This window comes from Melanerpes formicivorus, unplaced genomic scaffold (assembly GCF_026170545.1).
Source record: "Melanerpes formicivorus ecotype bairdi unplaced genomic scaffold, bMelFor1.0.p_v2 SCAF_27, whole genome shotgun sequence".
NCBI lineage: Eukaryota > Metazoa > Chordata > Aves > Piciformes > Picidae > Melanerpes > Melanerpes formicivorus.
The window spans coordinates 4858856-4886603 of record NW_027142379.1 but is presented as its reverse complement, the minus strand read 5'-3'; the positions used below and the strand labels follow the sequence as shown (position 1 = coordinate 4886603).

The window sequence follows — 27748 nt, the reverse complement described above, 5'->3', positions numbered from 1 at the left end:
GTCCCGGGGCTGGTTTAAGGAGTGTTTTCTCCCACACCAGGACCTTTCTCTGTCAAGTTCCCCAGCTCTGGAGGGGCGGCCGGGTAAGGCCGGGCCAGGTCAGCAGGGGCCGTGCACGCAGGCTCCGCACGCGGCTTTACGCGGACCGGCACCACCCGGGGCGGTAGCCGTGGCCCTGCCCTGAGGGAGCCTCGCTGCCGCCCCCTGCAGGGCCGCGCCGGGAGGGTCCCGCTGAGGAAAAACGGGCAGGCGGCCGACAGAGACCGGGACAAAGCCCCGAGGCGACGGCGAACGGGCGAATGAGCGGCGGCGGGGCCGCGGCGGCGGGGCGCGGCGGCCGTCTTCCTCCGCCTAGGACTACTTCGCCCCAGATGTCGAGCAGCATCTGCCCCCGCCCTCGCCGCCGCACGCGCTGGAGAGGCAGAGGGCGGGGCGGATGCTGGAGTGGGCGGGCCGGGGCGGGGTGGCGGGCCGGGGCGGGGTGGCGGGCGGGGCCGGGCGGAGGGGGGTCAAGGAGGCGCCGAGGAGAGTAACCAAAGGGGCTGAAGCAGCCGCGGACCGGGGTGGCCGCGGCCCTGGCACGGCGGCGGCCCGGAGGGCGGGAGCCCGGGGGCCTGGAGGAAGAGGAAGGGGCGCGGCGCCGCCGCCGCCAGAGCCTGGAGGAGCAGCAGCCGCTGGGGCGGGCGGCGGAGGTGAGCGAGCAGCGGTGGGGAGGCCCCTTACCCGGCCGCTGGGGAGGCGGCGGCGGCCGGTCCGTCTGTCCCCGGCGGGGCGGCGGTTTGCGGCGGGGCGGGCTGCGCTGTACCGTACCGTACCTGCCGCCTGAGCTGGGCAGGGGACTGACACCCGTGCGCGGGGCTGGGGGGGAAGGGAGGGGCTGTCTGCCGGCGGGCTGGCAGCGGGGTGCCGCGGCGGGGTGCCCGGGATCTTTGTGCGGAGCCGGGTGTGTGTGTGCTCGGGGGGAGGGGAGCGGGGGACAGGGCGGGTGTGCTCGGCGCCGGGGGTGTGAGGAGCAGATGAAGGGCGGGCGGGGAGGGGGGAGCTTCCCGGCTGCTCGCTTGACTCGGTGTTTTTTTTCTAAGGGACACGGTCGGGCGCTGCCGAAGTGACTTTTGAGCCGTGTCTCTGTGTGTCTGCTTCGGCTGAAGGAAGCCGGAGCGCGGCGTTAAAGCCTAGCCTGGGATGAAGGGGTTTGTCTGGGGGACGCACACGGAGTGGGGTGTCCCGGTGGGGACACCGAGGGGTGGGAGCGGTGACAAGGGCATCAAGGCGGCGGCGGCGGCGTTACACCGGGACCCGGGAGGCTGCTGGCGCCCCGCTGCCGCCGAGTCGCGAACAAAGAAGTGTGCGGAGAGCCGAGGGCAGCTCTCCCCTCTGAAATAAACTTCAAAACCCCACCAGTATGTACCCAGCGGTGCAGAAAACGAGGGTGAAGAGAATATTCGAGGATGAAGCCTTGTGGGGAAAGACGATGGGGTATATTCAGGTCTCCGTAGGAGAAAATGTCAGACTTGGTGCTCCTGTGGCTCTGAGGCCACTGTCATCATCTGTTTATGTTTGGGGTTTATTTATACATGGCTGATCGTACCTTGTAGCAACAGATCGCTTTAAAGCAGCTTTTTAGATTAATTAATAGCGATGCAGAAATAGAGAGTAAGACCCCACGGCTTTACTCTTTGTTGCTGCGTTTGGAAGTGACTCAACTGTGACTTGCATGTAGGGTTAAAAGTGCTGTCTTCTTTATTTCAGAGCTCTAGGGGAAGATGTTGTCTCTCCTGACATCTTGCGATTGAGATCCCTGAGAACAGGTTCAGTAAGAATCCAAGTTCCTAAGGAAGACCCTCACGAATTTATTGAAATAAGAAGCTGTAAACATTGTTTCTTTTCCTGTTGTCTCCACTGCTTAAGAAACCATAATCTGAAGCACTTCTCAGACACTTGTCCAGATGTATGAAGCCTGCAAAGCTTGCTGTCCAAACTGACCATTCCTTAGTAAGGTTGTGGTGTGTGTGTAGTATTCTGAAGAAAAATCACCTTCTCTACACAGTTTCCAGAAGGAACATTTTATTATGGACATCTTTTACTGGATGTATATCCAGAGAGATTAATGCTTGGAGTTGAAAGGCATTTAGTATACACTGAAAAGTTGGCTTTCCCTCAGTTTTTCCAGATGTATTGTCTCCCCTGTATACTGGGAACACACACAACTGCATAAACTGCAGATGCAGCCATGGAGCTGTGTGGACTTCTGAGCCATACGAAAAGTATTTCTGAGCGCTGGTATCAGACGCCGCTTCATGATGTCAGCTGAACTGTGATTGTGTTATGCTAATCACAGTAAAGCACACAAATGGAGTGACACCCTTCCTGAGGAGAGGCTGTTAAGTTCTACGAGGCAGGTTAACTGATTGCCACAACCTCTGTCAAGTTCCGTGCAGAAGATTCTTCAGCGCCAGAGGACGGTGTCTCTCCCCACCCTGAGATGCTGAAGGTGTCCTGCTGCTTATGACAAATCCAAGAGAAGAAACTTTATAAAATGGCTCAAACCAGCTTGCTGCAAGGAAAGCAGTTTTACTGTAGGGAGTGGGTTTTCCACAAGCTTCAGCACTGCCTCCAGGAGAAAGCTAACTGCAGCAGTAGTGCTGCCAACAAACCATCTCTTGTAGCGAATTCTGGGAATAATACTGGTGTTGTCTCTGGAAAAGGAGCTGCCTGGGGTGTATTGTTGGTAGGAGGGCCTGGTAGTGGGAAGACAGCCCTCTGTACTGAGTTACTGTGGCCAAGCTCACCTGCAAACCTACAGAGAGGCTTACATCGTCAGGCTCTAGCTTTCCATTTCTGCAGGGCCCAGGACTCTGACACGCTGTGTGTTGGAGGTTTTATTAGAGGTTTAGTTGCACAGATCTGCCGCAGTGGACTGATCCAGGGATATGAGGACAAACTGAGAGATCCTGCCATTCAAAGTCTCTTGCAACCTGGGGAATGTGAGAGGAACCCTGCTGAAGCATTTAAAAGGTAAAACCAAATCAAACCCTGTCAAAAGGGAAAACAAACAAATAATAATACTGTCTTCTCTTTAGCTCTTCCTTTCAAAGAGTCCACAATGCAGATGGCTTAAAACATGTTTGTTTTGTGGCTTGTTACCTCTGTCAGAGCTTGCAGACCTACCATGGAAAAATCTAAGTTTGTGGTCAGAGCTGACATAAATAATTTTGTTTAAAAAGTAAATATTAACAGTGAATTTATTTCCGTTTGTGTATTAACATCTTCAGTTGTAACCAATGTCTTGGAAAGACTTTATAGTCTTTAGAGTGGAAGATAACTGCTTAGTGGCCTTCTTCTGTCATAGAGTTGTCCTTCATGGACCTGAAACAGAAAAGCTTCCAGTATTGTGCTGTAAGAGGAAACTGGACTAATGGATCTCTGGGTCTGGTCCAGCACATCAGTTTTATGTTTGTCTAAAAATATGTGCTAGGAAAATGTCAATTAACTCCTTATGTTGCTTCTCACAATATGCACAGATTCTAGGAGATCTTTATTGCTGCTTCTTTCATATGTGCTCCAAAGTGGTGGATCAGCATTTTATCAAGAGGGCTCACCATGCCCTTTAGAAGGTTTGTCAGCTAGATGAGCTGAGGGAAAATAACTAAATATTTTACCTAGTGTGCCCCAAGACACTGAAGTGTCTTCAGTATGTTACTAAGACCTTGTGTTTCTGTAAGGATGCTGTTGTGTGTGCAAGAGTGTAAAGCCACTGATCACCTGGAACAATGTGTTACCTTGAGTCTTCACCAGGAACTTGCCTGTCACTCTTCATTCAGTGAGTCACAGTGAAGGAAAATTGAGAAAGGATAAGGCTTGGCTCTAGGAACAGAGCTTTAATTAATTGTGTTGTCAGTATGAAACTTCCCTTACTTAAACTGAAGTTTTTCGGTACTGTGTAGTGATGTCGCTTTCTTTGGTACTTCAGGGTTTATTGGGTGATGTTTGCACTATGTAAACAAAATCCTGTCTGTTGGTTTTGTTGGGGTTTTTTTTGACTTTTTAATTTCTTTCCTGCCTACTAAGGCTGGGTAAACAAGGACTGAGGGTGAAAGGTAGTGCTTGCTCATATTGTGGTGTGAAAGAGCCTTCCAGTTCTGATGGCTGTTACGTCCTTGTCCGCTGAATAAACAGGATACATGCCTACATTGTTCTCAGTGTAGTGTCTTAAAACAAATAGTCTAAACCAAGGTTAATTCTGGATTATTTTTGTTTGTTTGTTTGTTTGGTAGCAGCTCTTAAAGTCCCAATTTCAGAAGTATTCAGCCCTCTCAGTTTCTAATGACTGAAAACTGGGTGAAGTTAAGTGTAAATGGAAGAGCAGACCGGCCGTCTCGCTTTAGGCAGTCTCAGAATCATGGAAGTGGGGTAATCTGGTGAGCAAGAGCCTGTTTATGTTTTAAAAGACTATTACAGGGAAATCTTACTAACAGAGTGGAGGCAGGTGCTCTCAGGAGCTGGGATCCTTCCTCTTACTCCAAAGGAGTTAGGTCAGTATCTTTAGACAACAATGCAATATAGAAACGTTAAAGATACCTGTGATTCAGGCTCAGCTTTTTAAGGAAGACCACTTTTTGTGTGATGTTTGAGTATTTAGGTCAATATACAGGGTGCTTGGTTTTGTGCTGGGAAAATAAAACGTGACACAACATTTGGTACTAGTCTTTCCTTCTACAATTTCACAGCAGTGATTGTGAACTGTTTTATTATTGCACTAAAAATACTCAGGCTGTAGTACAACAGCTTCAGTCAAGGAGGAGAAGGGTTTTTTTGGCCCTTCATCTGTTCCCTTTTTGCCCACCTACCCTGATCTGCTTTCACAAGCAGCTGTGGTACATACTCTTCCTTCTCATATTTCTGATTTAAGGGAGATGAGGTGCTGGAGACAAGGTGCTGTACTGGAAGTAAAAGTTTTCAGCACTGTGGCAGGGGACCAGGAGGTGGCTGTTGACAGCAGTACCATAAGCTTGTTCTCCTGCTTGTATGATACAGTTACTGTCCACAAAAGAGGGACTTGGCCACCCTCTTCCCGCCTTCAAGTACCTCAATCATTTGTTAATTGAACTTTTGTTGATATATAAAACATGCAAGAAATGCTTGACAAGTTAGTACTTTTCATGATTGCTATGGCTGAGCCCTTCAGCATGCTGGTCTGGTGTGTTTATGCTTTCTGTTAAGTGAAAGTTGCTGTAATGTGAAATGAGTTCTAGAAAGACTTGTCAGCTGATTGCCTTTCACATCGTGCAAAGGCACTGAAACAGCATAAAGCTCTTGTCTCAGTGCTCCATTGATTTTGGCCTGATTTTAATTGATTCACTAGAAGATGGGAAAGATCATTCTTCAAAGACACTGTCAAATCTTTGCTCTGCTTTATGTGTCTGCTCCAGACACAGCTGTGTCCTCATGGCCTAAAATAGCAAGACTTGGACATTGAGGGGAGAGGCCTCCAGCACAAGCCCTATGAGGAGAGGCTGAGGAAGCTGGGATTGTTTAGCCTGGAGAAGAGGAGGCTCAGGGGACACCTTGTTGCTCTCTACAACTACCTGAAGGGAGGATGTAGCCAGGAGAGGGTTAGTCTCTTCCCCCAGGCAACCAGCACCAGAACAAGAGGACACAGTCTCAAGCTGCACCAGAGGAAGTTTAGGCTGGAGGTGAGGAGAAAGTTCTTCCCAGAGAGAGTTGTTAGCCATTGGAATGTGCTGCCCAGGGAGGTGGTGGAGTCCCCATCCCTGGAGGTGTTCAAAAAGGGATTGGACATGGCACTTGGTGCCACGGTTTAGTGGTCATGAGGTGTTGGGTGATAGGTTGGACTTGATGATCTTTTGAGTTCCCTTCCAACTTTATTGATTCTGTGACTCTATGATTCTCTAAATGATAAGGGGGAGTAAGTTTTGTTTCACGTTCTGGATTGTTTGCCTGACAATGTAGGAAAACACAATTTTGTTCAGAGAGTGTTCTGTGACTGCTGTGCGAGGACTTTAAATCTGCAGGGCTGAGATGCCAGCTTTCTTGCCACTTACTTAAGATAGATGAAGAAACAGGTTTAGAAATTGAGTTGTATGCAATAACAGATGAAGTGTGAAGAAGCTGCTCTTTTTAGAACTCCTTGTACAATCTGAAGCCAGTAATATAATTAAAATTATCATGTAGGCTTTATTAAACAACTAATTAGTGAGCTTTTCACTGTTTTGGAGTAGCTGCTTCTTAATTGAGGGAACTCAAGTATGTAGAACCTCAGCTCCTCCTTAGTTCTCCCCTTTATCTCTTTTTCCTCTTTTAACTGTTTACTTTTGCATTGTCTTTGGCTAACTGAAAGCTTCAAATGATTGAGGCCAGAATTTAGAGTATCCTGTCCTTCATGGAGTTAGTTTTTGATTCTCTGCCCCACAAAATGAGTTTTCCTTCCTAATGAATTACCTACAGAACATGCTTCTACTGCTGTTTGCAGTCCCCAAATATCCATGGCTGCTGTGAAAATAAGCAGTGTTACTTTTGCTTTGGAGGGGTGAGGTTGTAGCGTGCTGTATTCAGGCAACTTTTCTCTCTCTTATGTAAAAAACATTTAGTAAAAGTCTGATTTTACCACAAGCTTAGGAAGGACTGAAATAAAAGATGCACTAAGAAACAGCACATCAGAGAGATTTCAGCTTGGGTGCTGGAAACTTGAAAGCTGCTGAGATTTCCATCAATTTATTCTGTAAGACATTAGTAATTCAGTCTTAATCTTTTAACAGGAGTGAAATGCCTTGACTTTTCTCACCCAAGTCTCAAAGACTGAAAGTGATGTGCATCTTTTATCTTCTTCCTTCTGGAAGGAGAAGCTGCTCCACAGCCTTTTCCTCTGCTTCTGTAGCTCCAGTGCAGTCTTGGTAGCTGTAGCTTTGCAACAGTTACAAGAATGATGTGATCACAGATCATGTCAGACTCTCTAATTTTGTAGAGCTATAAATGCTAGAAACAAAGCCAAGGACTAACTGTATCCTGTTCCATGTGAAGAAAGATCTGAATGCATAATGAATTCATTTACAAGACCCTTTGGAGAAGAAAGCTGTTAAATTTCCACTGTGTTTATTCATTTACCACATGCACAGTTCAAATGTGCAACTGGCTGATTTGAACCTCATGAGAGGAGGTTGCAAGGGGACCTCAGAAACTCAGGTCCACCATCTTCTTCCTCAAGCAGAAGAAAACAAGTTTATGAGAGATGCTTTCTTTAGCTGCTTCTGCACTTCACAATTCTGACCAGAAAAATAACTCATCTGTTTAACCTAAGGGCTGAGGGTCTTTTGTTTGTTCCCTTTTCCCCCTCTAATCTTGTTACTACTTAATGGTGTTCTCCAGAGACCTGGAGAAACAGATTCTTTCCTTTTTGGAACAGCCTTTTACATATTTGAATGCAGCTTTATTCTCTTTCATCTCATCTTTAAATTAAATCATTCCAACTTGTTAGTCAGAATTAGGTAGATCTTTCTCAGAGGTCACACCTAAGAATGTGACATTAAACAAATCCCTGAGTTAAGTAAAGTTTTCTCTATCTAAAGGGAATTTTTCCTAGCAACCTATGAGATGTGTAAATTTGCAAGGTAATTTCCCAGATTTTTTTTGTCCATTCCTGCATCTTTCACTTATGCTTGGCTAGAACCTAGTGGGACCCCAGCCCAGAAGAGCTTGATCTGGTGCAAGATTCAGTTCTGCTTTTAGTGGAAGTCATAACCATTTTCAGTTGAAAGTGAGATGTTTTGTGTTAGGTACCTATCTGTAGACATCCTCTGGTTCGTTGATGGCTTGTTCAACCTGCAACGTGCCAAAGGGAAAGTCCCAAGCAGTGGTCTGGCAAGGGAGGTTCTCATTGGTCTCTCCCATGTAGTCTTCTCCCTGTTTCCAGTCTCATTTGGAGATTCCACAGAAGTTGAGTGTTGGAGTGGGAAGCTCTCATGCTGTGTGATTTAAGGATTTCATGAAAGGATTTAAGTCCCTCTGCTTATTGAAAAACTTAAGGCTGTCAAGCAGTGATGCCAAAAAGTAAGGAGCATGTCCCTTCGTTATTGAAAGCACTGTGTGCTCACTCATGGAATAACTACAGTTGGATTTGTAGCATCTTTTTTCTGGTGAAGAAAAACTATGTCAAAAATATCTACTGTCAACATCAAGTGGCTGAGTTGCTTATTTTAATCTAAAGAAAGTTGCTCCAATGGATTTAATCAAAGACTGGACAGCTTTACAGTCTTTAGCTCCCCAGTAGATTGATCTTCATACTGTGGAGGCATGGTGATAGTGTAGTAAGAGACATAAAATATTAAAAGTAGCAGGCAGACTTCACAGCACAGAGCCTTTTAGGGCTCTTTATAGGAAGCAGCTACATGTAAGCTGGTATCAACAAGCTCAAAATACCTTCTGAGAGCCAATGAAGAAAGTGACCAAGAGAGTCTGTATGAAAGAAGTAAGGAACAATACAAAAACAACGTGTTGCACTGACCCTTAATACTGCCTCCCATGTGGTGGTGTACTGTGAAGATGTAAACTACAGTGTTAATGCTAAATGCATGGTGAAATGCTGGTTTGTCTTCAGTGTGGCTTACTAGTTACAGCAGTGCAAGTAATTATGAATACAGTTTCTGTGCTGACTTTCACTTTGGTGTTAATTACTAAGTATTTACATGTTTGTCCTGTGTGAGGTCTTTTCCAGCCTTATTGATTCTGTAGTAGTCATGAGGTCTTGGGTGACAGGTTGGACTTGATGATCCTTGAGGTCATTTCCAACCTTATTGATTCTATGATTCTATAGTAGTCATGAGGTCTTGGGTGACAGGTTGGACTTGATGATCCTTGAGGTCATTTCCAGCCTTATTGATTCTCTGATTCTATTACAGGCACTTCTAGTAAATCCAACATTTGTCTTAATTTTAATTATTCAGTAACAAGCTTTACTTTATAGTCACAGGGGGGCACAGAGCACTGGAACAGGCTTCCCAGAGGGATTGTGTGGTCTCTTTCCCTGGAGGCTTTTGAAACCCATCTTGGATGCATTCTGTGACCTGTGCTAGATTTTATGGCCCTGCTCTGGCAGTGGGGTTGGAGTCAATGATCTCTGGAGGTCCCTTCCAACCCCTAACATCCTGTGATAAAGGCAGGCTGCCAACTGGAAATCTTACCGTGGGTGAGATGAGAGAGTTACTTTTGTAAGAGCACACCAGAGAGGTTAAACAGAATCTGCCAACTTGGCTTGTATTTCCAGCTCAGGGGAAGTAAAAGTTTCAGCAGGTAAATTTGTGCTCCATAGACTTACTCTCTTTTGAGAGCTTCTTGACTCTGATGGAGCTTCAAATTCTGACTGGTTACATGTGAAGTGTAACTGATGCTTTAGACTTCTGATACTGGGTTTGATAGAAATGTGTTCTGGCGCTCTCTAGACTGTTAGGAAGCTAAGCATTGCCTGAAGCTTAAGCACTTTGTGGCATGTTTCTCTTTAGGCTTTTCCCTTAAATCTGTAGAGTTACCAGGTCACATAACAACAAGTTAGTGTTTCTGCAAGAGCAAGTTGTATGTTCTTCTTTCCATTGTATGGAAGCACTGCATGCAGACTGAACATAATACCATTTAAGGTTTTAACCTTTTCAGTTTAAATTACCATAAGAAAGTTTCCCCGAGGCATTTTAATAATGACAACTTACATAGACCTTTTTGTCTTCTACTTCTATAGGCATTAACATTTTGCCTTTAATCTATGTGGCTCAGTCTTAAACCTTACAGGTTTTCCTATAAGCTGTTTAGTTAGATGGACCTTCATAGCAGTTCTCACTTGTTCATTATTTCCCTTGCTTCCAGTTTTCTATGCCCATGTTCGTAGCTTGTGCAAGGGTTTAAGTTTCTTTTCTTCCTTTTTAATGGGAGGAAAAAAAAAAAGGATTTGGTGGATTGTGAAGTAGAAAGGACTTTGTGTGTCTAATATACTGGGAAAGACAGTATTTGAAGTATCACCTCTTGAAAGTGTTAGTGAAGTTTCACTTGCTTTGGTGTAATGATGTGTGGAATATGCTGGGAATAGTGAGAAATCTTCTTCCTTTGTGCAGGAGCAGGAATGTTTTGAATAGTCAATGCAGAAACATTTCATGATTGAAAAGAAATAATTAGGAAATGGGATGAAAAGAAAATTAAGGAAATAATGATGTTGAAATAAGGATTCTGGTGTTCAGAGGTGTTGCAGAGGAGGTGCTGCAAAGAACATGGGTAGGTTCCTGGTGCACTCGATGACATACAAATGTGAGGGAATAGCAGGAAAGAAGAAGGGTGGCAAACAGAAATTGGCAGAGCTGACCAAGGGAAAAGGGGCAAAACAATTACAATCCAAGTCCTTTCCATGTGTTACATGTTTGCAGATACCCTCATCAGGTTCACATGGTGCTAACCTGACAGTGTTTTTTAAACTAAGTTATAGAGAAGATACAGAAAGGATCAATAGGAGATTTATAGTCAAACTGAGAGCAACTCTGTCTGCTTGGGGCTGGGGAAGGAAAGAAAGATCCAAGCCAGGAGTTAGCGAATGTGGATCCAGAGTGATGCATGAGGAACATATGCTATGGATTCTACTTTGGGGAGTATGGGAGAATAATTTTGAATGGGACACATGAAAGCTGCTCCATCTGTTACCTCTTCAAGTAAGACAGTGCAATTAAAGGTCAGGATAATCCCTTTTATTTGTGAAAATGGGATGGGAAAAGATATGTGGTAACGCAAACATAGGAGGAAAGCTGTCTTAAGAGCTTGACTAGCAAGGTAAAATGTTAACTGCTTCTCATCAGGTATTTGTGCAGAGGATTTTCTGAAAATGAGGTTGGACAGTGTAATCCTGCAATCAGTTCAGCAGTTGAAGTGTAGGGTGCTTTATGATAATGTGCCAGAAATGAGCAAGGCAGCTACAGGGCAACTCGGTTGGGGAATGCTAATTTTCAAAGCATTTCTTCTTGTTTATCCTGGTTCCTCCAGGCAGGCAATTCAGGAACCCCCTGTTCTGAAGAAACAGCTCACTGCTGAAAGAGCCACTGCAGTACCTCCTCTTTGTGCTTGCCCTGTCAGTGATGGGTTGTTTTGTTCCTCTGGAATTGAATCTATGAGGAAAATGCAATTAATTTGGGGATTGTCAGCCTGAACTGCAGTAGTAATGGTGACAGTTTTTGTTTCGTGCACATTGTGCTGTTGTCTTTTTAAACAGAGTCATGGAATAATAGCACATAGAGCTGGCTGGACAGTAAATGAGAACATAGCCTGATGAAAGCCACCCAACTGAATGTATTCATAGAATCAACAAGGATGGAAAAGACCTCAAAGATCATCAAGTCCAACCTGTCACTCAAGACCTCATGACTACTAAACCATGGCACCAAGTGCCATGTCCAATCCCCTCTTGAACACCTCCAGGGAGGGTGACTCCACCACCTCCCTGGGCAGCCCATTCCAATGGCTAACAACTCTCTCTGGGAAGAACTTTCTCCTTCAGTGTAGTTTTTTGCCAGCCTCACCTGAGAGTTGGGTTTTTTTCTTTTGTTTTGTGGCTAGCATTTCTCATGTCCACAAATCAAATCATACACATGGAAAGCAATATCTGTTTGTTCAGTTGTGTTTAGGCTCTGCATAAATCGAGACAGCAGAAAAAGAAATGGATTTTCTCTGTCTCCAGAACATAAAATGATCCAAATAAATTCAAATGCCTGTGAAGCTACAAGAGTTTTGAGTCAGGTGTGTATCAGTGTGTTCAGATAGCAGTGTTCATAGAAGAAGATGCATTTTTGTTCAATGAAATGATTGTTTTTATGTGGCTGAAGAGCCAGGTAGTTAACAAAGCAAGCTGAAAGGACTGTGTGTTTCACTTTGCTCAATCTTTGGTTTCATAGGTGATTTAAAGCTAACTTTGTAATTTTAATGCCCTGTGTTGTATATATAAACTTGTTAGTTTTCTTATTGTGGTATCCCATTTCAACCACAGACTTCTGAGCATTTGCAAAGTTAGTTATTATCCCTAACTTTAGAGGGAGGGAGAAGAAGGTGTAGTGTGGATAATTCTCTCATTTCAAGTAATGATAGTTTTCAGTCAGTCTTGATTTGATGCTTTCATCTCATGCATTTGATTTAAAGTGTACTTTCTCTCTTTGTACCTTTTTCTTTCTTAAAATGAGAGATTGAATTGTGGAGGAACAAACAGTGGCAATCCAACTGATGCTTAATACAAAGAAAAGCAGTGGGGTTTGACACTAATAAAAGAGACCTTTTAAACAACACCCTGTTGATGACAAATCCCAGGGGTAAATATAAATAACAGCAACTTAGACAACAGCTCAAAACCTGGGGGTGGAGGGGGAGAGGTAATAGGGTTATTCATATAGGGTCATGAGACAGACAGCAAGGAAGATAAGTGAGGTAGTAACCAAATGCCTTAGGTGTCTTCATAGTAATGGAAAAAAAGATATGGAATGAGCAGGCAGAACTGGAAATATTAGTGCACAGTCAAGCTTGATTTAAATGCTCTAAAAGGTCTGTCAGGATAACTTGTATGACTGGTATGTTGAGAAAAAACAGTAGATTGTTTAGGAGTTGCTTTGTGTATCATATGCTTGCTTGTAGTTCTAGAGTAAATCAAAGTTAAAGCCCCTGAAACATCTGCAAATAAAAGAGCTACACTACATATGGTGATAGTTTTATGTCTGATATCTTCTTGGTAAAAGGGTTAGTTTCTATGTACCTACAACTACTCTTGTGTATCTAAAAGTTTACCTGCTTTGGCAAAGCATAGTAGTTGACAGCAGCTAGGAGAGATTCTCTTAAGTCATAACTTCTCCTAAAGTGCAAATATTTTCATAGTATCAGTCAGGGTTGGAAGGGACCACAAGGATCATCTAGTTCCAACCCCCCTGCCATGGGCAGGGACACCCCACACTAGATCAGGCTGGACAGAGCCTCATCCAGCCTGGTTTTAAACACCTCCAGGGATGGGGCCTCAACCACCTCCCTGGACAACCCATTCCAGGGCTTCACCACTCTTATGGTGAAGAACCTCCTCCTCACGTCCAGCCTGAACCTCCCCACCTCCAGCTTCATTCCATTCCCCCTAGTCCTATAACTACCTGAGATCCTGAGAAGTCCCTCCCCAGCCTTCCTGTAGGCCCCCTTACTCTATCAGAACATCAAGATTAAGTAAGCTAATCTTAAGATATAAAATGGACTCATCTAAGACACAGAATTTGGACAGTAATGTTTACATAGCTGAAAAATTTGAGTAACAAAACAAGTAAGAGATAAACATCAGCTGGGAAAGCATGCTATGAGGAGGAGTCTGTCAGTGACCATATTTCTGATGTCAAAGAGGAGAAAATAGCTAGTGGGAGGATATGAATTTACTTCAGTCAGATGGGGAGAAAAGTAGCTGAGAAAAAGCAAGGCAACTTGGGGAGATAGTGACTAAAATTATCTTAAATGCATGATACCTAGAAGATGAGGAGAAAGAATGAACTCAAAGTAGTGGAGATACCGGTGACCTCAGATAATTTGTGGGTAAGATTGCGTGAAGGGAAGTACAATGAAAGAAAATAATTAGCTGGAAAGAAGTCTGAAAGCAGTATATTAAATGTCCAACTTAGTGAAACTGAACTCCTCATCATTCATGTGGTCAACATTAGAAGGAAGACTGCAGAAAGAAAGCAGATCAGCTGCTGAACGTGAGAGTAAATGAGTAGTGTGAAAATGAAGGCAAAACTGAACGTTCAAGGGGCATTGTTCATGTTTCCTGAGAGGTGTGTTTTGTCTGCTAATAAGAAATACTTCTGCATGTGTGTTAGCAGAGGAAAGGCAGCATCACAAATGCTGGCCTGCTATTTATTGGAGAGGAAAAAGTGGTGTCACTGGGGAAGTTAGAATGTTCACTGCCTGTGTTAGAGAGGTGATACTGCCTCTCTACTCGTCAGACCTCATCTGGAGTGCTGTGTCAGGCTCTGGGCTTCTCACCACTAGAGACACATGGACCTGCTGGAGTGCCACAAAGATGATCAGAGGGCTGGAGCACCTCTTGTATGAAGACAGGCTGAAAGAATTTGGGCTGTTCAGCCTCAGAAGAAAAGGCTTCAGGGAGACCTTGTAGATACACTTCAATAGCTGAAGAGGAACGTACAGGAAGGAGGAAGGACCCTTTTGAAGGCCTTGTAGCGATAGGATGTGGGGCAATGGTTTGAAACTGGAGCAGGGTAGATTTAGGCTGGGCATAAGGAAGTTCTTTACAGTGAGAGTGATGAAATAATGCAACAGGTTGCCCAGATATATAGTTGAGGTCCCATCCCTGGAGACTTTCAAGATCAGACTCAATGTGGCCCTGGGCAGCCTGCTCTAGTTGGAGGTGTCCCTGCTGACTGCCGGGCAGCTGGATGAGATAACCTTTGAGGGTCCTTTCTAACCCAGTGCAATCTGTGAATCTATATTGCCCTTTCTTACAACCAGTCATTTTGTAGTCAGCTAACACAATTAAAAGTAGCAACAAAGAAATGAGATTACAGAAAAACATAGTCTAGACAAGACAACCCAAAACATAAACAGGTGAGATGTTTTCCAACTGTTCAACCTATGAACCATACTGATTATCTTCAAAGGGCAGGTTATCTTTATCAGGCTGGCTGAACACTCAGACTTGAAAGATTCATGTTTAGTGCCTTTCTTTAAAAAAGGGGACAAAAAGGCTTTGGGGGATTAGAAGTGTCAACTGAAATGGAAAAAAATAAATGCCAGAACAAACAATCAAACTGCATTCAAGCAGCTGGAAGGTAACAGAGTTGAAAAAGACAATGAATGTGCTATGATGTGGTTTCATTTTGGCAAATCTAATCTAACCTCTTTTTGTAAGAGACAGAGGAATAGTGTTGGTGGATAAGGGATAAGCATAAATGTCAGTTGTGACTGCAGGACGGCCTTGATGCTTACATGAGACTCATGTAAACAGGCTGTGTGGAAGGTAAAACTCATCTGGCTATGTGCAAAACTGTAGTGACAGTACTTGGAGAGTAATTATCAGTAGTTCATTTTCACACTGACACAGCACATGGTGTCTGCCTCTTTCCAGCATGCTCCGTAGTGGTCTGGCTCAGAAATCATAACTACTGATTTCCTTGTAATGACAACTGTGTTGTCCCTGGGACACAAGTAATAGGGCAAGAAGTGAAAGATTCAAATTCCAGGAAAAAGGGTTAAGGTTAGATACACAGGGGAACACATCCCAACTGCCCGAATATTGAAGCACTGAATAGATTGCTTGGGGAAGCAGAGTATTGATGAGTGGAAGTCTCTAGGAGTGCCTAGACTAGTATCTGTTGGGAATGTCAGATGTGTAGGTGGGGAAGTGGACTAGATGACCTCTCCGTTACTGAAAATCAGAGCTAGGAGGCTTTGTCTAGAATATGCCATCCTGGCCTGCATCAAGAATGGTGTGGCCAGCAGGAGCAGGGAAGTCATTGTGCCCCTGTACTCAGCACTGGTTAGGACACACCATGAGTACTTGTGTCCAGTTCTGGGCCCCTCAGTTTAAGAAGGACATTGAGACTCTTGAACGTGTCCAGAGAAGGGCAACGAGGCTGGGGAGAGGCCTTGAGCACAAGCCCTATGAGGAGAGGCTGAGGGAGCTGGGGTTGCTTAGCCTGGAGAAGAGGAGGCTCAGGGGGAGACCTTACTGCTGTCTACAACTACCTGAAGGGAGGCTGTAGCCAGGAGGGGGTTGGTCTCTTCTCCCAGTCAACCAGCACCAGAACAAGAGGACACAATCTCAAACTGTGCCAGGGGAAATTTAGGCTCTAGGTGAGGAGAAAGTTCTTCCCAGAGAGAGTTGTTAGCCATTGGAATGTGCTGCCCAGGGAGGTGGTGGAGTCCCCATCCCCGGAGGTGTTCAGGAGAGGATTGGACATGGCACTTGGTGCCATGGTTTAGTCATGAGGTCTATGGTGACAGGTTGGACTTGATGATCTTGGAGGTCTCTTCCAACCTTGGTGATTCTGTGAAATTACTATTTTATACTGCTTGTTCAGGAAAATATTTGCATTGTTTCCTGTACTGCTCTTCTCTTTGACCTTGGTAAGGATGCAGATTTCTACATGTCAGGCTCTGACTAGTTCAGAGCATGGTGTATATGTTAGCACACGTGGCAAATAGATTCTGTTTACAAATGTATAGAGAGTCAGCCCTGGTCATGGTACCAGGTGGGAATGGTTTTCAGCTACACTTCTCTGTCCGTTATCATGGCTGAGTTGTTTGCAAACTGTTCTAGACAGTCCAACTGTTACACCAAAAGATTAGGTTTTAAGGTTTCTGTTTTCTAAGGTTTTGAGTAAACCCCCAGCAGACCTGCTGGCAATGCTTTATAGTAAAAAAACAAACCACCCATCTGTTTGTATGAGGCAGTAGGAGGTCTATAATCAACACCCAGAGGTTCATCTTGCTCTGTCTGTGTGTGACCGGTGGCGCTGGGTCTGCTGTAAACTCTACCTTTGTCTGGCCTGATGCCCTAGAGCTAGCTTTTGTGCTTTCCTTGTGGGACTGCAAGTCTGCTGTACAATTACAGATCAAATCCACATTGCTACAAGACATTGCAAAATCAGGTACTGAATTGCATAAGGCTTGCCTGCTCTTCTTAATTCACTCCTGAAAAGACCAGACCCGAGATTTACATCCATGTGTTCTGCCTGGAGCTTTCCCGACAGGTGATTCTTGGGATTTCATTTGTTGTTGTGGTTGGTTTTTTTCCCCCCTGCTTTCTTCTCTTTCTTTCTAAAACTAACTGAACTCCTAGAGGCAGTTTGTCTTTCTGTGCAGCCTGTAAATGAGTAATTTACAAGAAACAATAATCTATATTATACTCCAGTCCATGAGTATGTATCATTCCAGCATTCCACCCCCTCAGAAAGTCATAATCAGTTGCAGTGCACTTTTATCACTCTGAAAAATTACAGAGCAGGTACCTCAGTAACCTGATTGATTATGTACACAGCTGTGCACACAGCAAACTGGGTCACTACACTTCTGCCATCCTTAGCCATATGTTTAGTTTTGCAGCTTTGGAAGTGTAGAAGTTCTATTCTGTTCTATTCTGTTCTATTCTGTTCTATTCTACTCTGTTTCCACTGCTAAGGGTCCTATGTGTATGTTTTTCAGGATGTTGTTACCTGTATGAGTGATCAGTAAGAAGCAATGTTACACATGTCTCTAGTTCCAAGAATTGGGGTGATACTGGACAGAAAACAGCTATGGGACCTGAGCAGCAGAATTTCCCTTTGAATCATTAGCCAGAATGTGTTATGAGACAGGTAAACAAAGTGTTTACTGCCAGTCACCCAAAAGACAGAAATGCCTTGTCACAGGACAAACTAAAACTCAGTAATCTGTAAACAGCACTGGAAGTTGTTTGTAAGGATGCTCTGTTTTTTTCTTTCTGTTTGACTACAGCTGCTGAAAGCCTTCTGGGAAGGAGGGTGATATTTCATCAGCTGAGCAGCAGAAATTGACAATTTTATTATTAGTGAAATTTACCTTCCTTTACAGTGGCCTGTGTCCCACATGCAGTTTGGAAGACAAAAGAGAATAAAGCAGCTATTGGGATACATTTGTCTTTGGAGCCTCTAATGAACTCAAGCAGGGGAATGCCAGCTTCCTAATGCTTCAGAACTTCCCAGAACAGAGATGGATGAGCTGCCTCAAAACATGAAGGCAGCCTTACTTGACAGAAGTAAACATCATTTGGAGCTTTTAGTACTCTTTTATCACAGTATCACCAAGGTTGGAAGAGACCTCAAAGATCATTGAGTCCAACCTGTCACCGCAGACCTCATGACTAGACCATGGCACCAAGTGCCACGTCCAATAAATCACTTTGGGATGTTTGCCTTAATTTTCCTCATCCTCCTGTCCTGTAGTGGTGGTTTTTAACCAGCAGCAGTTCCAATGTGGTTTTTCCAACCTGACAAAAATGCAGCAGTGAAAGTAACTCAAACAGCAGATGCAGCCACTTTCAGAGTGATGACATTGCACATGGTCCAAACCAGAACAAGCACACGACGTGGTGCTGTTCTCTGGGTATGCAAGGAAAACCTAAGCAGGCAGAATGGGAGAGAAAGGACAACATAAGTGAAGTCTGAGTGCTAGTTGAAAAGTAGTTGCTGCTTGTATGCTTGGGGCTAATATGAGTCCTTTCTTGCTAGCCAGCCCCCCCAAAAAATTGTGTGTGGGGTAGAAGTGTATCCTTGATGCATTCAATAGAGGTGGCCTGGTGTAGATAAGCGTGTGATCCATGGGCTGAGAGTGTGCCAGGCTGCACTGGGGTCCTGCTGCCTGGGCTGAAGATCTGCCAGGCTGTGCTGTACTCCTGCTTCTTGGGCACTGCAGAGCACTGTACTGCTCTGATTGCATTTACACTATTTCAGAGGCTAACCACAGGCTTGGCAAAGCTCGGAAGAGGACAGCAGGCTTCACTCCCTAGCAGTGGTGAAAATGTTGCTGTTTTGGTCTGCAGATGCAAGATGAGTTTTGCATTCCGTCTCTGCAAGAGTGCAGGGGGTGTGCATGCTTTTGACAAATCCTGAAGCTGGATCCCTGGCTGTAGCTTGCAGAGAATCTTTCCTCTGCATAAAAATGTTTGGAGGAAAACCTCCATAGTTAAGGAGAGGAAAGAAGCAAATGCAGGGATTAAGAATATGACATGTGGCTGATGAATTTGCTCAAGGAATGTGGTGTAGAAGCGTTGGCATAAAAGCAGGAGGAGAGAATGAAGAAGGCTCTGTGTGGATGGTACTGTCTGCTCTTTTGCAGGCTTTAACTGGAAAGAGCAGAGCTTGTAAATTCCTGACACAGACCTCTGGGGTGATGCTTCTTGGCTTCCATGGCTGTAACTGAAATACAAGCGCTACACTCTTAAGGGTTTGGTGAGAAGGTGACTCAAAAGGCAATTCGTTAAACCGTTGTCATACTGATGCAGAAGAAGAGAAACATTAGGGCTGTAGTAGCAGTAGTAAAGAGGATTTCCAGATCAGTCATTTCCATCATGAAATTTGAAGTATGTACTGTTTTTCACTAAAAGTGGCAGCCCTTGGAGTCTGACAAGGGAAGGCTGTTTCTCGTTTTGTGTGTTGGTTCTTTGGAGGTTTTTTTGCTGGGTTGTTTGGTTGGGTTTTTTTGGTTGGTTGGTTTGGGTTCCCCTCCTTCCCCCCTTGCTTCTCAGGCTTGCTTAGGAGGTAAGTTTTACACACTTACTTTGTGGGTTCATCAGTAGTGAATGCCAGCAGCTGAATAGACAAGACGAAGCCGGTTTAGGGGTTAAGCAACCTTCACACTGCAACAGCCATCGAACTGTTCAAGTGGGGGGACAACCACATTTCCTATACACCAGAGGCAATCAAATATGAGGAACACATTCATAAGAAAGTAGGAATTCTTTTGCTCCCAGAAGCACTCCTTGGTTGGCATGTGTGTTTGTCTTTTTGTGGTGGCTTTTCCCCCCCTGTTTTTAGCAAGTATGTGCGTTCCAGTGTGAGCCTCTGCAGCCTTTGTGGCCGGTGCTGCTATCTTTTGACTTTGTTCTGTTGTGTCTTGGGTTTTTTTTTTTGTGTGGATCCAAGCTAAAAATCTCAAGGCTAATCATAAGCAGAACTCCAGCCCAGCCTGTGTATATTCCTTCCATATGTGGGAAATGGTGTTTGCGTGGGTTCAGTCAACTCAGTAGCAATCCTGAGGAATGCTGTGGGGTGGCTCATTGTTCTGAGGACTCTTTAGTTGTTAGAGAGCGTGTAAAACATCTTCACCCTGCATAAAGAAAGTCATTACATGACATGGCATGGCCATTAAAATGAATTCCATTATTTAACATCTCTAATTGTGCTCTTTTCTGTGGAGATTCCAGATTTTGCAAATAGAATAAAATTAAGCAGGTTGGAAAAAACCTTTGAGATCATCCAGTCCAACCTATCATCCAACATCATCTAATCAACTAAACCATGGCACCAAGAGCCCCATCCAGTCTCTTCCTAAACACCTCCAGTGATGGTGACTCCGCCACCTCCCTGGGCAGCCCATTCCAATGGCAAATCACTCCTTCTATGAAGAACTTCTTCCTAACATCCAGCCTAAACCTCCCCTGGTGCAGCTTGAGACTGTGTCCTCCTGTGCTGGTGCTGATTGCCTGGGAGAAGAGACCCTCCAGTAGAGAGCCTGAAGGGCATCAAATGAAGCAAGGACATTTGAAGGAAGGGGTGAGGTTTCTATGTTGTGGGTTCCAGAGGCTTAAATCAGTTCACAGAAGACTTGGACCAACCTGTGGAAGTGTGGTCAGTTAAGGGATTCTAAATGCAAAGAGTGACTCTGTGGTTCAGAAAATCCCTGGAAGCAGTTTTTGCTATGGTCCCTAAGAGTTCTGGGAAAATGTGGTTTGGGGCTTGCCCAGTGCTTACGTTACCCCTCAGGCAGCTGCTTTCAACCCTGTTTGGAGGCAGGGTGAACCTTTTGATTTGACCTACTGCAGGAATGAAGCAGAAGGCTTTGGGTCTTTTCCCAGACATGACAGTTAGGTTTTCCTGCTGGCATTCCCAACAGGTAAATAGTAACAAAAGAACATTGTCAGATGCTCCTAAGATATTTTAGAGGTATTTTAAGTGAGATTTTAATTCAGGGTACTATTTCTTCATATCTCCCGTAAGAGTCACACTCAGAAAATAACTTCATACAGGGAACTGTGTGCAGTGAAAATTGGTTTTGATAGAAAAAGAAATGTTGCAGGGAAAATGCTTTGACATAAATAGCTGAGGGTGCAAGGCAGCGTTCTGGTGGGGGAAGGGGTGGAAAATGTGGTCACTTCCAACTGCCTTCTTTCATTGTGGGATTGGCATCACTTGGGAAAGTAATTTTAACCTTATGGCTACTTTAATTTCCTGTTCTGTAAATTGGTAGCTGCTTAACTTCTCAGCTTAGTGAGCAGTAATTTTCAGTTGTACTTCAGACATCTTCTGTAAGATTAACTGCTTCTGGAAGCACCAAAGAAGTCCCAGTAGTCCTGAGCACCTGAAAAGAAAAACCAACAAGGGCAGCCAGCATTAGGCATTTAAAATCCATCTAGTTTCCAATAGTTTCAGGACAGGAGTATTTTTTACTTCCTTTTTACACCTTTGGGGAGACTTCTCCAAGGGTACTATATCACCTAGTCTGCTCTGCTAGGTTCTGTTGGTACTGTCCGAGGTGAAAGGTACACAACTGTGTTTCCTTCTCACATTTTTCTCACTCAGAATACCAGAAAATAACAAACCTTTCACCAACAGGACTTAGGGAGCAATGCTGAAGTGGGTTGTGTTCTTCCAGTTAGAAATTACATCACTGACCTGAAGGGTAGTTGTAGCCAGGAGGGGGTTGGTCTCTTCTCCCAGGCAACCAGCACCAGAACAAGAGGACACAGTCTCAAACTGTGCCAGGGGAAATTTAGGCTGGAGGTGAGGAGAAAGTTCTTTACAGAGAGAGTTGTTAGCCTTTGGAATGTGCTGCCCAGGGAGGTGGTGGAGTCACCATCCCTGGAGGTGTTCAAGAGGAGATTGGATGTGGCACTTGGTGCCATGGTTTAGTCATGAGGTCTGTGGTGACAGTTTGGACTTGATGATCTTGGAGGTCTCTTCCAACCTTGGTGATTCTGTGACTGCCCAAACCATCTCTATTTCTGTTAGTTCAGTCTACCTCACCATTTTCTGTGGTGACTACTTTAAAAACAGCCTTTAAAATGTTTAACAAACAACTGTGTGTTTTAAGTTGATCATAGCTTCAGCTTGAGAGTCGATGCATTGTTAAATGTACTTAAAATGCAAACTTTTGTTTTGTATTCCTTACAGGTGCATTCTGCTCCCCCTCTTGGGGATGAAGCCCCCCCAGCAGAGCCTCTTCCTGCTGGTAGATTCGGTTGATGAGGGCTGTAACGTTTCTGAGGGTGAACAGACTTCTACAAGTCTCTCTGGAACAATAGCAGAGCTTTTAGCTGGCCACTTTGAGTTCTTCCCTCCCTGGCTGCTCCTCTTGTGTTCTGCCCGCAAGCAGAGTAAGGCTGTTACAAAAATGTTTACAGGTGAGTACAAAACATCAGAGGGGGGTGTGCATTGCCTGTGCCTCTAGCTGGGAGGGAGTATAGAATACTCTCAGTGGGACTGGAAGGACTGGTGCATGCTTAGTACTGAAAATTGGCAGTCACAAAAATGGTCACTGTTAAAAACACCCATTCCAGTTCACTGAGGAGAGTAGAAAGCTTAAATCAGCCAAGTATTTTACAGGTGATTTTTACCTTTGCAATACATCTGTGAAGAGCATGGCTGCTTTGAGTTTTCCTCTTGCTTTTCTGGTTTCAGGAAGCTTTGAAATGGTGTAGGTGATGTGTAAGTACATAAGTATGTCAGCTGCATACACCCATTCCTTACAACCTCAAAACTATCCAAAGATAGTGGGTTTTGGGGGTTATTTTGGGTTTGTTTTGTATCTCCCATTAAAATCTCTCCCCATATTTGCAGAAAGCACCTTTGAAGGTGGAACTTGAGAGGGAAGCAATGTAGTTGTGGATTCCTCGAGCGTGCTTTTGGCAAAGGTTGAACAGTAACAAAGAGAGTTCTTCACAGTTTCTTCATCTGGGCTGTACCATGTCACGAGAACATCTCTTCACTATCATGGCATTGTTACTGGAAGTTCTCTGAAATTTAATAAAGGGCAATATCTAGACTGGATGCCAGGCCTATGTATAGAGCTTGTGTGTATTAAGGAAACAATTAGGACAAAAATGTGATTATGGAACAGAGACCCATAGGCTTCCTCGCTTCCCCAGTAGCAAAAGGTCAATGAGATAATTGCATTTTGGAATGAGGTACTGTATTAATCAGTGGCAGACACGAAGATTGGTATTTGAGAGTATTTGAGAACTAAAGGAGACTTAGATATAGCTTCACAGGGCTCCTTTGGACCATAGTTTTGTCAGAGTTTGGCTGATTTGATATGTTGTGATGGCTGAAAAAGCAGACAGAACTTTCATCAGAGCAGTTTTATTTCCGTTCCATTGAATCATATCATCTTTCAAAGTGGTCCTAAAAAAAAATATGGCTGTTGTCTTTAAGTATGTTTCCAGATGGAATTCCTGACAGGAAAAATCAGCAGAACTAATGGATGTGCCTTTAAAATAAATTTAATTTGAATGAGTTAATTTCTCATTTCCACAGAGAATGACTTGATGAATAGCATGAAGGAAGCTGGCTTGGGATATTATAATCCCATCTTCATTGTGCAAAAGGTACAGCAAAGAAAGACTGAGTCCCAGAATAATTGAGCCTGAATGGAGAAGGAATTTCAGGGTCTGTTTGGAGGAAGTGATGTTTTATCCATTATGGAGGAAAATTGGGACATTGCAGGCAACTTGATGGCTGCCCACTTATACATTGTCAGCTAATTTTCCTGTTTGTGAAAGGAACAGTCAGAATGTGAGGAGCGTGGCTGAAGTTCCCCTCAACTTCAGCTCCATTGCAAATCTGTGTTGTAAAACTTAGATGACCTTTAAATGTCCTTTCCAACCCAAACCACTCTGTGACCTCTCTAGCCAAATCCAGTGATGATGTGGAAAAGAGGCCAGTCTCTCTCATCTGCTGCCATCTCAGTGCTGCCAGTGGTGAATACAACATCCCTACCACTCCTAACAATGAGAAAATGGGGAGGACTGTTTCTTCTGGTCCTCTTTGTTCCTTTGCTCTAGTTGATGAGTTATTTACCAATGTTGAATAGTTATGCCTCCTTCTGCTGCAGCTTGTGTCCTGGGCCCTTCTGTATTACCAGATGCTGTAGTAGCACAATGTGCTCCAGATTCCTCCCCCCTCACCTCCCAACTCAGATTCTCAGCTTTCATTAATTAAAAGGGTGAAAAAAAAGTTTTTGCCTCTTGTGGCTGCAGAGGAAACCTCAAAAATATGAACCAAATGTAAAATGATGCCTGCAGGAGCCTGTGGTGTTCCTCCACAGCGAGCAAAAGCCAGACAATTGAGTGAAAAAGAAAGGGAGCAAATAATGCCTGTCCTCCTGCCTTCTTTTACATGTGAACTGTCACCAACTGCCACATCAGGCCTGTTCATTTTTCTTACAGAATTTCCCCCTGAATTTAACAGTTCTCTGTTTTTGCACCCATAATGATCCACATTATCTCCCACATCATTTGTCTTCATTTGGCTACGGGTAAGCACTGACGCTGAGCAGTCTTTCCAACCTCTGTATGATGTTAGAACAAGTTCCCTTGTCTTCCTAATTAACACATAAAAAGTCCTTTTACCTGGGAGAACCATTTCATTCTTTTTATATTTCAGTTAATTAAAATGAGGCTCAGTCTTGAAAGCATAGCAGTGCTTAAAAAACCTGAATTCCTTTTTCAAGCATCCATTACATTACTTTGAGGCATTGTAAAGTCAGGCACCTTTATTTAGATCAGTTCAAGTAAAGCAGATAATTTCTCATAACAGCATGAAGGCAAATAGGCAAAAGTACAAGGGCTCAATGAAGCTTTTTGCAACAGGCATTTACTTAATTTGTTATTTTTTTCCCTGCTACATACATAAATCAAGTATCTATGGCATCTGGCTTGATTATACCCCTCAATTAAATAGTGGCATTCTTCATCCAAAGAATGTGTGAGGCATGAGTGCACCAGTGTAGTACAACCCATGCAGATGTCACATCTCAGGGAGCTGTAGTTTCCATAAAGTTAATGTTACATACCAGAGAGATACTGGAAACTGCAACAAAAAGAATCAGAAGTAGGCATGAAAGGCTTCAATTTAGTCTGAGGCAGCTTGAGCTCCATTCACCCTCTTATCCATAGGCAAAAGCAGACAATCTGTCATTCATTTTTCACTCTTTCTTTTATCTGTCATTCAGTTTCAGACAGCCAGGCATTTGTTGGTTTGATCACTCAGAGTGCAAGTTCCACTGCAGGAGGAAAGGCTCTCTCCTGTAAACACAGGCTGAGAGAGTTGGGGTTGTTCAGCCTGGAGAAGCAAAGGCTCTGGGGACACCTTGGAGCAGCCTACTAGGATTTGAAGGGGGCTACAGGAGAGTGAGGGATGAAATTTTTACAACAGCATGGCGTTACACGAGGAGGGGTGATGGGTTCAAACTGGAAGAAAATGGAGTTGCCATCATTGGGGGTGTTTAGGAGGAGACTTGATGGGGTGCTTGGTGCCATGGTTCAGTTGGTGTTGGATGATGGGTTGGATGCAATGATCTTGAAGGTCTCTTCCAACCTGGCTTATTCTATTTATTCTAAAATGGATTTAGACTACACATGAGGAAGAAATTCTTCACCACAAGGGTGGTGAGGCACTGGGGCAGGTTGCCCAAGGAAGCTATGGTGTCTTCAAGCCTGGAAGTGGTAAAATCCAGGTTTGATGGGGCCTTGAGCAACCTGCTGTAGTAGGAGGTGCCTATGGCAGGGGAGTTGGAACTAGGTGATCTTTAAAGGTCTCTTCCAACCCAAACCATTCTGTAATTAAGAGCTGATATTTATCCAAATTGATTGTGGATTAGAAATCTTGGGAGCAGAAGTCTTTCTCAGATTCTGCTGTTTGCATATTCTGATCTGAATAGATGTGGAAGGTTGCTTTTCTTGTAGCCTTTCCTAACATAGAAAAAAGAACTAGAAATAAAAGTAATTAGAAACAGAAATTAAAAGGCAAAAATGTGAAAACTTCAGAGAAATAGAATGCAGCACAGATCACAACCCAGCTATCCAGCAACCCGAGAAAACTCGCATGGTTTGGTAATTGGAGCTACTCAGGCAGTCGTATTGCTGAATCCCCAAATCAAATTGGTTGCCTGATTTGGAACAGAACCTTTTCTCATTAGCTTCCATTCCAGAAAGTAAATGGCATGAGACCACTTCAAGAGAGAGAGAGCTTAAAAAATAATCTAAGTTGTGCTCTGATTTTTTCACTTGTTTCATTGTAGGTTGGGATTTGAGTGGTTTCGTGTTACTTTGAAGTCTTTATGGGGGTTGGATTTTCACTATAAAAGACAGTTTCCATGTATTTATGTCGTTGTAAAAGGTACCTCTGTAACCTTAATGCTTTGAAAAACGTTTATTTGGTGTTTGGGTTTAGGTTGGGGGGGGGGGGCGGGGGGAATTATTTAGAAAGCTTGGGAAATAAAGAGGGGGCTTTTAATTAGCTTCCTTTCTTCACACTACCACTGTCTTCTGATTTCCACTTTGAAAGCATGATACTGTGGAATTTCATATTTCCTAGTAAAAAGTTGTGTGTGAATTTTGAACTTACTTGCTTTGTAATTAAAGAGGGAAGACTAAATTGTTTCAAATGGGTTATTACCTGTGACTCTAACTACATGTTCTTCTGGGCAATGGCACAGACCAGTGAGAGCAGCAGATTTCAGCCTCGGCATCTCTTTGCATCTGGGGTAGATTTGGTGACATTTGTAGTGCTTAATACACTGCAAATGCACTAAAAGCTAAGTGTGCTGCTGGAGTTTTCAGGTGCATTTGACTCTCTTGGATAGGGTTTATCCTTTTTGAGCAGGTGTGCATAAATGGCCTTAGAAATACCTAATTAGATCAGGAGTGGAAATCACTAATTCCAAAACATTACCGTGTTTTAAATCACTTAAGGTTAACAGTTCAGTTAAATGAGATGTATTGAAATGCATTAACAGACTGAAACAGTTGGGGCTGTTCAGTCTGGAGAAAAGAAGGCTCTGAGGTGACCTTATTGTGGCCTTCCAGTATCTGAAGGGGGCCTACAAGAAGGCTGGGGAGGGACTTCTCAGGATCTCAGGTAGTGATTAGGACTAGGGGCAGTGGAATGAAGCTGGAGGTGGGGAGATTCAGACTGGACATGAGGAAGAAGTTCCTCACCATGAGAGTGGTGAAGCTCTGGAATGGGTTGTCCAGGGAGGTGGTTGAGGCCCCATCCCTGGAGGTGTTTAAGACCAGGCTGGATGAGGCTCTGGCCAGCCTGCTCTAGTGTGAGGTGTCCCTGCCCACGGCAGGGGGATTGGAACTAGATGATCCTTGTGGTCCCTTCCAACCCTGACTGATACTATGATACTCTGATTCTATGATTAAAAACTTCACTAATTTACCTATGTCAATTTATTTAAAGGTATGAAAATAGATATTTTATAGGGTAGCTATAGATAGACATTTTATAAAAAATAGATATTTTTATCTATTTTATAGCTAGGTATTTACTGGAACCCACTACTTAATGGCTTATGTTTTGCTATTGAAGTTTGAAAGGGTTGACATACTGTAGAAGTATGTATATAGCCAAGATGCTTTGGGTTTTTTTTTTCCCCCTTTTTCTTTTGAATGACCCTAGATCTTGCCAAGAAATACATTTGGAACTGATTTGTTTACAGAGCTGCCAGGAATTTAATAAATCAGGAAAATCCATACTGGAGCTCCCATTGGGTTGAAAGTGATGTGTTGTAAGAAGAATTTTAACAATGCAAAATGCAGGGTCGTGGGACTGTTGAGTTCTGTCTGCTGCACCCCTGTTCTGCTGAGCTTAAACAGTTCATGGGAATGCAGCTGAAACAAAATGAGCTTTCTCTTAATGTTTTGGTGCTTCTTGTGCATGAAAGTGACTTATTGTATCTGGTAGGGTTGCAAAGCAAGTTTGCAGGATCTTTGTTTGGA

General features: G+C 43.9%; 1 protein-coding gene across 1 annotated transcript in view; it reads left to right on the top strand.

The window, feature by feature from the left end:
• The first annotated feature begins 508 nt into the window (after positions 1–508).
• The window catches only part of ANKRD50 (ankyrin repeat domain containing 50), a 42548-nt gene continuing 15308 nt past the window's right edge, over positions 509–27748 (top strand). Inside the window, exons 1-3 of the mRNA XM_068153996.1 lie at positions 509–692; positions 1750–3015; positions 21918–22147. Coding sequence (XP_068010097.1) covers positions 2537–3015; positions 21918–22147 — 709 coding nt within the window. The 5' untranslated portion in view covers positions 509–692; positions 1750–2536. The remainder of the gene's footprint in view (positions 693–1749; positions 3016–21917; positions 22148–27748) is intronic.